General features: G+C 39.9%; 1 protein-coding gene across 5 annotated transcripts in view; it reads left to right on the plus strand.

Moving 5' to 3' along the window:
- Window positions 1-12,561, plus strand: part of FNDC3B (fibronectin type III domain containing 3B) — a 174,671-nt gene that overhangs the window by 140,629 nt on the left and 21,481 nt on the right. For all 5 annotated transcript variants that reach the window (XM_027464789.3, XM_072042700.1, XM_072042704.1 and 2 more), the window contains 2 exons: window positions 2,227-2,507; window positions 10,720-10,932. In XM_027464789.3, coding sequence (XP_027320590.3) covers window positions 2,227-2,507; window positions 10,720-10,932 — 494 coding nt within the window. The remainder of the gene's footprint in view (window positions 1-2,226; window positions 2,508-10,719; window positions 10,933-12,561) is intronic.

Genomic DNA, 12,561 nt, shown 5'->3' on the forward strand with positions numbered 1-12,561 from the left:
TGGATATGCATATCTCAGAAACCACGATATAAGGTAGACATTGAAGCAATTACAAGAACAAAAAAAAAAAGTGTTATGAACAAAGGAGAGCTAAATAGTGTCAGAAACTAGTCTTTTTTTAACAGTGAGAATAATAGTTAATTTCATAGCTGTTAGCAGCTATAACAGAAAATATTTCTTTTACTTCTTAAAAAAAATAAAGATTTCCCAAACAATTTTACTCTGCCTTCTAATAAATGTACAACACTGCTATCTCAACCTACAGTAACCCAATAAAAAGAGGGAATTGAGGAATCAGGCATATATATCTGCAGGGCAGACAATTTGTCCTTATTGTTGCTCAACTTTTTTTCATCTAATGAATATTCCTGAAAACAACTGTGGCTTCTGCAAAGAGAAATACTGTGTCAGTTAGGCAGGGGGAATATCTAGGAAGCAAAGAAGAATGAAATTCCTATCAGTTATGATGATGAGGTTGTCCAATAAAACAGTTAAAAGCACCACTAAAAATAAATTGCTGGGAGCAAGATACAGATTGCCAAACACTGGTTTAGAGGCAAGACTAATATCATTGGCAGACCACAAAACAAGGCTCACTTTTATCAGCTCTAGAAGAGCTTCACTAAATAGAAGATGTCCCTGGAGCAGGATTTGTTTTGAAGGGCTTTTTAAAGGCTGACAAATCTAACTTTATTATGTCTTTCTTCAGCTGAACAAAACGCTTCCTGGAAAAACAGAATATGGCTTTGTATTTGTACTACGCATAGCAGAAAAATATTATTCACTAGAGCTAAGGCAAGGAATCAAACAACTGCTTGACTTGTCCTTCCCTTGCCATCGTAGTCCAACTGGCAAGACTGTAAACCCAGGTTTTCCAGTTAATTGTAATCTGTGGGAGAATCTGGGCTCACTTTCCCAAGCACAAAGGATGGTGGTGGATGTTACTGGGAAATGTCAAAAGCTGCTTTGAAGGCCTGTACCTTCTCCACTTCTGTAGCCCAGATGTCCTGTCGTGGGCTCCGTGTGTACCTTGTGGGCTGTATCAGCAGGAACAAGCCTAGCAGATCCTGGATCCAGTTTTGCTCCAGGCAGAGACTGAAATAGAGCTGTTGAGGCAGGATATAAAGAAGAAAAAGTTATCACTGAGGGCAGTTAAGGATGTTAAAGGTGTTAGAGGGTCTCCTTGGAGTCTTCATCCTTGGAATTTTTCAAGTCAGTACAAAAGCCTGAGCAACCTGATCTGTATTCAGCTTTGATCCTGGAGTAGGTATGTCCCAGGGTCCCTCCCAGCCTGAGTAGTTCTGTGACACTGTGCACAGGACCTTGGAACAGTCCTGAGGAGGTAACACTGCAGCACATACAGCATTTAACATTGGCTGAGAATCAACTGATCAGAAAAGAAACAGGTCTGTGCAATTGTGCAGTGTTGAGCTTTTTAAAATCTTCAGCCTCTGATGAGTGAGCAGACTTGGGCTGGATTTTGAACCTTGGTTTCCACTGGGATCCTGGATTTATGAATCAAGATGAGAGGCTCGCTAACTGTTTTATAACAAAACAAATTGATAATTTGGTCTCCTCTCTTGTGGAAAATATTGAGCTATGTGCTTTGGCAGTAGTTTGCTAGTAATCTGTGACCTCTGGGGAAATCTGAGTCATAGACTTAATGCCATGCTGAGTTTGTATATTCTTATATCAGAAACTTTTAGCATCAAATCAGCTATTTGTTATGTGAGTTAGGAACCTGTGTAGCTCTCAGCAGGCTGAGTGCCCCTTATGTCTAGGGATCCTTGCATGAAGTATCTGATGCACTCTGCAGATGACTGCAGTAGGCTGAGGTTTTTATACAGGGCCCCTTGATAATTTCGGGTGTCCATTGTGCTGGACAGCATGATGCCACCTGTCACTGGCAGCACCATGACTCTGACATTTTCTCTTTCCAAACAATTTTTGCTGCAGCTAAAAAGATTACTATTAAGTTTGATTAGGTAGCTGTTAGGGAAATTATAAGTATTCTCCAATTTAGCTGAGTGACACTCCTGAGTAACAAAGGAAGATATTAATTAATAGAGGTAGGAGGTATGAATCATCCTTTAGAGAATGAGCCGGTGATACGTATCCTCTGAGGAATCCGTGCAGTTGTTCCAGGCTGCACAGTTCAGGATTAAAAACTTGACAGACATTTGAAAGAGAATATTTATCCTATAAAAATGTTATTTTGTCACACAGGCTATTAACCAGGCAGGAGCTGGGCCCTACAGTGATCTGGTGACCTGCCGAATCCCTGCGTCTGTACCCGATGCAGTCTCCATCCTCTCCGTGCTGGAGGATGAGCACATGGATGCCTATCAGCTTTCACCCTCTGTGTGCCTTGTATTGAACTGGGAAGAACCATGCAATAATGGAGCTGAGATTACTTCATACAACATCGACCTTGGTGACATCAACATTCCCGTAGGAAATGTTACAAGTTACGTTATTCATGATTTGCTCCCAGAAACCTCATACCGGTGAGTACAATCTTTTTGATATGGTACAGAGCATTCAGGATGAGAGTACATAATTTATTTTACATGAGAAATGTTTATGGCACGTAGAGGGAGTTAAAAAAAATAAAATAAATAAATAAAAGAAACAAAACTAGTGAGCCTAGAAATCTGCAGTAATTCATTTATGGAATGAATTGTGGTATATCAGGCTCAAATACTGTTTTTTTTCCCCACCCTCATTTTTCCTATTCCTCCTGTCCTTCTATTTTATTTTCAAGTTGCTCTGCTATGGTAAGACTACTCTGGTAGGTAAATAAATTCCAAAAATGGGAGATAACTAAAATTAGAATGCAACTTCTCATTTTTTTTCCAGATGTTTAGCAGTACTGTTACAAGAGTGTATTATTAAATATATTGATCGCTGCGAGGGGAAAGCAATTTGCACGTGGTGAACTTTTATTTATATAGCTATAGCTATTTGTTATAGCTAATGTATGGAAATTAATTAAAAGATAATCTGAGTTTAAAACCATTTCCTCATAACAGTTCAGATTACAAATTTCTATGTGACAAAACAGAAATTGTATTAGTAGTTTAATGTCTTATGTGTTTTTTCCTTAACTAAAAGTAAAAGAAAAAATAAGAGGGTACCATGCAGGCAATGAACAGCAATATAACAGAAGATGTGACAAAGGAAATTCTATTTTAAGTACTGCTCTGATAAAAACTGAAATCTGATTGCACAGCTGTAAAATTAGATATGGCACAGAACTACTATAACTTTTTTTTTTGTATTCAGGGTCAAAATCCTACAAATTTTGTAGAGTTTAAATAAAAATTTCAGTTCTCAAATTTTAACCTGAACCCTAAAAAAAAGTGAACTTCTTGTAGCAAATACTCAGATACGCATACTAGAAGTTATTTAAAGTAAGCAGCATACTTTCATTGCTTACAGTGCCTAGCACAGTGTGTCCTGATTGTTGCCTACAATATTTAGGTTTTAAAACCACATAGTAAAAAACAAAAATGTAGATTTATTTCTAAAATACATTCCTCTGACAACCTGAAAGATGTAAGGAGAAATAGGAATTTGGTGACTGAAAGCCCCTCAGTTCCAGATCACTTATAAACCCAGGAAGTGCAACTGCATTATTGCTGCCTGCAGTTGTTCAGTGGCTTGTAACTCTGTGACCCTTTCTGTCAAAGACAGTAGGAAGTATAAGTTTTTTCTTGTTTTCAAGTGTGTTTATTGCCAGCAAGAAGCCTCTTGTTCCCTCCTTGTGTTGTCCCCCATTTTGTGCCAGTGAAGTATTAGTGTATTGATCCTGACTGGGAAAACTGATCTTGGTGTAAACTGTCCTTGGTTTTTTAACTTTTAAATGGGTAGAGAGAAGGGAAGGGGTAAGGGAGGGATAGAACCTAAGCAAGTTTAGCCTAAGCAAGTTTAAACACAGCACCTAGGCAAAGCTGCACAGCAGTCTGAGCCAGTTCAGGTTGCTGGTGATGTTTCCAACCTGCCTCCACCACCTGCGTGTTCTCCCACTTCTCTCACTCCCTGCACTGGTGTTTATATGATCTTACTTTAAGCTAGACGCAACTTATTGAAGAATAATCAAAAGTGCAATACACCTGGTAAGAAGTTGAACGGTTTGTTCATTGACTGGCTACCCAGCTGTGGAGTTGCATCATCTTTGGGCAGTCCTGAACTACCTGCTGTCTCTTCATGTGGTCAGACAAGAGTCAAAGCAGCTAAAGCAAAATGAGAGCTTTGAGCAACACGGTCAAGACAGACGGAGTGGAGTATCTAAATTCCTCACAGAAGTCTTCATTCTTCAGTTCTTCAGTCTCTTTTCTTTAGCTGGTTCCTGGTTGAAATGATGGGCAGGACATTGCTCTGCTTTCTAATCAGGCTCCAGTTTTGTCCCTGAAGCTCAACGCAGAAGTGTTGTTGTGCTGAGATCATACTGGATTTCGGATTTCTTTTTTTTTTTTTCTTTGCATTCTCATTTCTTTCATTTGTTTTTAAAAAAACATATTTGTAGTCAGGGAGTCTGGTTGTCTCTGATCCAAATAGAAAGGCTAAAGCTAAGCATGAGCATTAACTCTGCAACTGTTCTAAATATTGTTGGAAGACTAAGTTTCTGCCAAAAAAAAAAAGTGTGAAGAGCACAAATCAGACTAATAATATATGTAAGTAATATGAAATTAATAACATATGAAAGCTCTTTTCTTCAATAAAATAAGAGGAAGAACTTCCCAACTCCCAAATCCTGTGTCTGCCAGAGAAGACAAATGAAGAAAGTTGAGTTGCACTTTATGCAGCACCACGTATAGTTTGAAGGGTTTTTGCTAATAAAAACATACATCAGAGTATTTTTGCTATTGATCATTAACTCTTTCACTGGTATTTCTTCTTTAAGCTTGTATGTACCTGTCTTTATCAGGAAACATCTGTGCCTTCAGAAAAGTATCCTGAGAACACCATCCCTTTATACATGTCCTCTTCAGTCTCGTGTGCTGTTGTAGGCCCCAAGTACCACGTCAGAAGAAGAAAGTTGTTAGTTTTGATCATCTGTCATGCGTGGCTTCCTGTGAGCTGCTCCAAAGCAGAATTACTGTTAAAGAAAATGGAGTGAAACGTGATGGCAAGAACATGAGAAGCTGTTGATAACTGTGCTTTATTAGAAAAGCAAAGGTGGACCATTTTTGAAATGCAGACCTGGAAAGAGTTTTTGGTAGGGGTGGCAATCAGTTGCTCTTGGAGACTGGACACCATATATTTCCTTGCAGCGTGTTTTAGGCTGTTTTCTAAAAGGTGATCGGTTGGTTCTTCTTCTTGCCTTCCCTGATTAAATTGGGGTATTTCAGAACATCACTGGTCTCATTCTCTAAATTTGTTCACCAACAGTTTTTCTTTTCCTGTCAACTTTGTTTAACTTAACCAGCTCTTCTCTCTCTCCAGTGTTTATTCCCTGCTGCGTTTAAAAGCAGTGAATGTGTTTTCTTCCAGGCTTTGTTTTTCCTAGACTAAACAAGCCAAACACTACTGGTTTTGTGACTAAGAAGTCTCTTGCCAAAGCTTCAGCAGAATTTGGAGCAAGTTAGCAAAGGGCTTAGATGCTTTAGCTGCGCTGGAATTCCTCTGTCAATGTTTGTGTTTGTGGAAACCCTGAACTTGAAAGCAAATCTTGGTTATTTTGGATCCACCAAAGCCAAAATTGGAAAGGAGCGTTGTTTAGAATAGCAGTGTGATTCTAGCAGTATGTCTACGTGTGTCTGCCCCGTTGGGCTTGTTAGCTTTGGCCTGGCATTGCCCTGCTGTGATGCAAGGATGGCAGCCTGTGAACGACTCGAGTGTGTGGCACAGCAAGCTCAGGGCTCTTTGCGTAGGTGGCGTGCAGCTGACAAGTTTGGTGATTTCCCTGTTTGATAGCAAATCCATCCAGCATGCCCCAAAAAATCCATCTCAAAAAATATTCAAGGCATGAGGAACTGGGGCATGTCCCTGCCATGCAGCTCGCGGCCAGGACAGAGCTGATTTCAAGGCGACTTCTCCAATGTCAGGCACCAGCCCTGCTTTTGCAAAAAGCAGATGCCTCACAAAAGCACTCTGTAAACATCACGGGTGGTGAGCGGGCCAGCTGCAGAAATATGTCTGCGAGTTGTGCAGTCTTTCTGTTTTATTGACATAGTCACAAAGCTCTGGGAGCTCTGATTATAGTGTAATAATACTTGGACTGGTTTTCTGTGAACTGATCTAACTAGAAGTGAGTAAATAAATATTCCACAATAAACAAGTATTTGACAGTAATAGAAATATCAATTTTCTGTTACACTCTGTTCCCAAGCTTTGCTCTACGCTTTCCATGGTTAATTGTGCTGCTCTGCTGAGATGCTTCACTGCGAAACAACTTCAGATTTTGTTCAGAATGCTTATTTTACCGGGAAGTTACATCGCTTACAGAGACATGGTGGCCTTATCCAATTTTAATAGTAACACTTATTTCTAATTTGGTTTAGGAATACGTATTCCAGCCATTTTTAATTACTGAATGGTATCAAGGGGAAGGTCTTCCAGGATGAGGAGATAACAATGCATGTGAATGCTCACATTAGCAATTTCTAAATGGGTTAAAAAACAATATCTGTGTTCAGAGTAGAAAACTAAGTCTTGCTCCAGCTCCAGAAGAGGGGATCTGTGGGGCTGGCTTGTCCTGGAGGCTGTGGAAGATGGCTATTTTTTACATTCAGGCTGATGGTGTGTGTAGACCATGCTGCATCTCGTCCCTTTTGAAGTCTGGGGTATTTTAACTCCTGCAGGTTTTCACACACATGTATTGCAACTGGTGGCATTCAGCTTATGGGAACTGGTGAGTCAAACTCTTCACATGTCAGACTCTGTAAGATTAATTCAGAAATGATTTTTCAGCTTGTTGGAATACTACACAAAGGATTTTGTGACCAAACTGAAAATAGCATCCTGTTTAGTGTGTTTATTTTCCTGGGTCAAGAATCTTACAAGATATGACAATCTGTTAAAGGTCTTTTAATGGTTTCTAAATTTACTTCATTTGATTTTTTTTTTTAACTGTTTAAAAGATGCAGTGGGAAAATGTGAGAATGAATATAAATATTTTGGGGCTGGAGCCTGCAGAATTAGATACTATCCCTAAGTATACTCTTTATATTTTCAAAAAATTTGTTTTCAAACTGTGATCGTCAGATTTTAAAACAGCCTTTCCAAGACACTATTTTGGGCACTTAAGTTAAAGACAGAAATCTTTGCTGAAAAAGTTGAAGGAAATTGAGAAAGTGATTCTTACAAATTCTACATGTTTACAGACAAATGTCTCATAAAAATAAGGATGTTAATTAGAAATTGATTGTCCCAGTATCATTTATAGAAGCAGTAATTAGTTTCCACTTCACTGTGGAAGTTATCAATCCCTCAAGGGTTGTGTCACCCAGCAGGAGGAGCTCACAGTGACCCAGGTCGGGGCAGGGCCATGAGAAAGCACCTGAGATGGAGCAAAGATGCTGTGGTAGAAGGTGTCACCTACCATGTGCTCTCCCTCCTTCTCCAGGTGCTCCCCTTTTCTCCCCTTCTTCCTTCTGTCCTTCCCTTTGGAGGTTTTTGAAGCCTAATATGCATTGAAGGAATGCTGCTGTGCTTCAGAGGGAGGTGAGAGCTGGGTCTGGACTAGATGGCCATGTGCACAGAAAATCAAAACCTGTTTTTTGTGTGTCTGACAAAGCTCAGGATCTAGGAACAATAGTGGGAATTTACGAAGAATTGTATGCTGGCATAATCTACAGCAACAGGCCGGCCACATCCAGCCATGGTAGAGGCAAATAAATGAGTTCTTGCTTTCCCCATGTCATCATTCATCAGGAAATACTTCTCTATTTTAAGGCTTAAGAATCTCCATCAGTCTTACTGTACTCCTAGGTCAGAAGGGGTTGGCTGGTTGGTGCAAATGTGTGTGCATCAGAAGCTCCATGCAGCTGATGAAAACAAACCACAAATGAGAGAAGAGGAAGAGCCAAATTTTTACCTTGTGCAAATACCTGGCGCAGGGAGGACAAGGAAACATAGCTGTATTTGTGTGCACATCATAAAAGCATGTCAGCCTGAAATGTGATGTGGTGTTTGAGAGATTCACTTCAACTGCTACTTGGTTTCAGGTGTGATAACTGCCATTTGGAAATGAGTTGGTTTTCATGTTTGAGGACAGGTGAGGTGGAGGTTTAGACCCTGGATAATACAAAATGAAAAAAGCTGTGTGCTCTGGAGCATGTTGCTGTAATCAATCTACAAAAAAGTAATAGTGTTTTGTGCTGTTGATGTTTACGTGCATGTGCTAACAGATGACTTGCCAGAATCCACTGAAAATGCAGGCAATTTTCACATTTTTTTACTGGAAAGACTATTAAATATTAATGTAATGATTTTTCAATCTGAAGCAAGCCAATAACATAATATGAAATAAGATCAATGTCTATATTTACTACGCTCCTTATGGTAGCAGAGAAGCCTTGTGTTCTTTTTCCTTCAGCTGCTCGCATGCAGTTCAAGAGGAGGCTCCCACTGGACCTCTCTTCCTGCCATCCGCTGGTTTGGAGGAGGATGAAATCAGTACTGTGCAGTGTCATAAATTGGTCAGGATGTGTTTCCTGAAGCTAAAAGGGGATTAGGAGGAAAAATCAGCTCAACACTTCTACTAAGGCAACCAAGGGATGCCTTGTCAGGGCTAGATCAATAAGCAAAGGTTTAACCACACATTGACACAGGAGTGTGTAAACATTCCACATTCTTACAGCGTACAATTATTTCATCTGCCTAATTAGTAGATCAGGCTCTATTCTTTTGCAATATGTTTATTAATCATTTAATCCTTTTTGGTTTTGAAATCGCGGAGCAGACAGGTGTTTTTTTTCCTTGAATGCTCCATAACCTTTTTCAAACAGTACACCTACAAACTTATTCTTCAAAGCAATTTTTCATGTTACATATATGAATTTTTACCACTTAGCTATTTATTTTCGTTGAGGTATGTATGCCAACCATAGATTCTTGTATTTATCTTCTCTCTCTGAAACAGGGAGCTGTGATGGTATATAAGACTCTGCTCTTCTCCTTTCTTTCCCTACCACCTTCCCCAGGGAGTTTCTGGTTCTTGGTGGCTGATAGTTTTGAGAAGAAGCAACACTTCTTACAGAGAGTCTTTTCCCATGAGAAAATTCAGGGCTGCTGTGCACAGGATTTCCAAAGTAAATGGCATCTATCCAGTGATCTAAACTCAACTGTACTGTCTAAAAAATAATTAGTTTGGCTCAGCCTGTTTTCTTTCTATTCTTTTTTTGATTTAACAACCTTTTGAAACCTTTCAGGCTCATCTGTATCAATATTTCTATTTACATGGAATCTCATATCTAAGGTCCTCAAAGCTCTTTCCAAATGCATATTTCACGTTTGTTTTGATGTTGCTGTTGATGTTACCATAGTAAAAGACTACCACTCTTCACTCGTTCCTGTAACAGATTCTCATTGTGCCAATTATTAAGCTGAGGTACAGACAGGCAGGAGAGAGTGACAAAACAATACAAGCCAGGAGCCCTTACGTTAAGAAAGAAAGAATGCGGAAGACTGGCTCAATCTTAAGAATATTTCCAAATTAAAACTTGTGTGACTAGGTTGGTGGTCTAGTATTTTCTTCCCTAAATGTCTTCAATTTGCTCACATTGTTCAAGAGCTTTTGTGCATCTTGTCAGAGTAACTTGAGTCCAATTCTTAATTACTATAAAATGTTGTTCACTAGATAATGTTTCTACATTTTGTGTAAGATTCTGAGAGCTGTTTCCCCATATTTTGCAAGTTACTAAGATATCTAATGCCACACCACCACCGTGTAGAGGGGTTGTGAATTTAACCTTCCAGGGTTAGCTCTTCCCAGTAGAATTCCACGTGCTTCAATAGTGTGCTTCAGGAAACTCTGCACACGCTGAAATAACACTGCTCTTTGCTCTTCAGAGGTGTTAAAGGTTTCATGGCAGTTACACCCATGCTTTCGCTGAAATCATTATTTCGAAGAACATGGATTAGTTCATGAACTTTGTTAGAAAAACACAAAACACTTTCGCGTTGTATGTATTCATAGTTCCACAGTTAACGTTTTCCAGGTCTCAGCTCTATCTGTGCCTCTGTCCTTCACAGTGAGGATATTTAATCAGCAGTTCCCCGTGTCATCTTGCATGACTACAAGGAAGATTCATGTTTCAAGAACTGTCAGAGTGCATACTTTGCAATCCCCTTGGCTAGATTCTTACTCACTGTTAGCAGTAATTCACTGTGCCAGTAGTACCATTGAGGAAACGTGACTGCTTGCAGTCTAAGATATTACTTCACCATCGCTCCAGACTGACAGGGTAATAAAATGTATTAGCTAGACTCACATGTGGACTGCCATCAGTTTCTGAGATTGCTTAGCCAAATCTTTCCGCCTCTGCCTTACTGCATTTCTCAATATCTTTGCTGCTGCTCTTAATACAAACAGGTTGATAATACCTGATGGCTTTACAGAGGCTTTCACCTTGCCAAAGCAAAGCAGTAATAGCTGGGAGATGGTATTGGTGATGGGCCAGTCTGTGCCAGAAGGCTGTCTTGTTTTTTGAGACTTACCTATGCTTGTGAAAGCACTTTATTTAATATTCACCTTTATCTTGTTCATTTTAGGATCAGGATCCAAGCTGTCAATGAAATTGGAGCTGGACCATTTAGCCACTTTATTAAAGCAAAAACTCGGCCATTACCACCCTTACCTCCTCGGTTAGAGTGTGCTGCAGCAGGTCCTCAGAGCCTGAAGCTGAAATGGGGAGACAGCAGTTCCAAGCTTCATGCTGCGGATGACATGGTCTATATCTTACAGATTGAAGACAGAAATAAGAGGTAAGAGATATGATTCTTCTTGTTGTGTTAATGAAAATGAATTCTGGCTCATAAGCACTTGTGAATCACAGTAAGAGAAGTGTTTTCCTGATTATTTCCTTCTGCAGGTGTATACAATCTGTTGTTTGAGCAGGGATTCTGTGCCTGTAGTCTAACAAAGCAAATTGCATAACTAAGTTATGCAATATGTGAATGTTGCCTAACATTCTGATCTCTTCAATGAATAAATATCATAGATGGTCCCTAATTTACCAAGAAACACTCTCAACTAGTATAATTAGGTAAAGTAACTGATGTATCAAGTAGATAATCCATAGGGACCTTCAGTACGAATAATAATTTTGTGTAAATTAGCATGATTCTTTCAATTTAAGTAGAGCTGTGCTGAGTTTATGCCAGCTGAAGGTCTGGCCCAAAAGCTCTAATTGTAAGCAATAAAACCACCATGAATAATGCCTAAATACCTCCCAGTGTTTCAACTGTACCAATGTAGAGAGGGTACATGCTCCCCTGTATTAATACTGAGAGGTGTCCAATGAATACAAATGCCCATTTGAAAGTCTGGCTGATAAAACAGTTTCTAAAGAGTGCAGTGATGCTTGGCAGGAGCCCATCACCTGCAGCAGCATGTGATCAAGCCAGCTGTAAAGAAGCATCCAGCAGGCTTCTTTTGTTTGCTTTCATGTAGCACTGCAGGTAGGAGGGTGAAGAACTGCAAATTGTTTTGAACCTGTTTTTATGTTGGAGAAAGAAGTTTCCTTGTAAGAATAAAATACGTTATGTTACCTGGCAGCAAAGAACCAAAGAAGCTTTTTCTAGCATCACCATTTGGTTTTGCACAAACTTCCTACTGCAAATGGTCTCTGAAGAGCTGTTAATTAGGAGGAATTGCTGCTCCTTGCACGTGCTACTCTACTACGCTCTAAATTTGAGTTATAGTCCACATGAGCTCCCAAAGATGCAGAAAAACTGCATTGATTACTTGAATGGAGCCCATGCATGCAGTGGCTGTCCTTCATGGCTGGGTTTGCAGCAATCTCTTTGGTTAGTATCTGAAATGAGCCATAGCCCTGAGCCCTCAGGTGTGCCAGTGTGGGCAGAGCACACAGGTGGGATCGGTGTGCTGGTGTCTCTGAGAGGTGCTGTGTTTGAGAACATCTGGGGAGGACAGGTCTTGGCAATAAGGTCTATTTATTTGTTCCCTATCTGACCGTCCATTTTTCCTCCCCATTTGTGTGCTCCTGTTCCTGAAAGGATACAACAGCAAAGTTTTGTACATTCAGGAGAGCTGTCAGTCCTAAAGAACAGAAAATGACAGCCCACACGTGAATTGGTAGGAACAGCAGGTGGTTACAGAGGCAGGAGTCTTCTCAGATCATTTCCCTACAAATAAACCCCATGAAGGGTTACTCAGTCATGTGTATGGCTGTGAAAAACACTGGGATACAGTCCTTCGAGCATCACTGGCATTTCTAATTGTGCAGTGCTGTAACAGGCTAACCCAGGTAAACTACAGATGTCTAATGGAGTAGTATAAATGCCAGTCTTTGAAAAAGAAAGAAAAAAAAAAGGATGAATTATCTAGAATAAAGAGGATGATTGGGAATCTTTTATGGCTTGAAAGCATTG

The sequence above is a fragment of the Anas platyrhynchos genome, chromosome 9 (genome assembly GCF_047663525.1).
Source record: "Anas platyrhynchos isolate ZD024472 breed Pekin duck chromosome 9, IASCAAS_PekinDuck_T2T, whole genome shotgun sequence".
Taxonomy (NCBI): domain Eukaryota; kingdom Metazoa; phylum Chordata; class Aves; order Anseriformes; family Anatidae; genus Anas; species Anas platyrhynchos.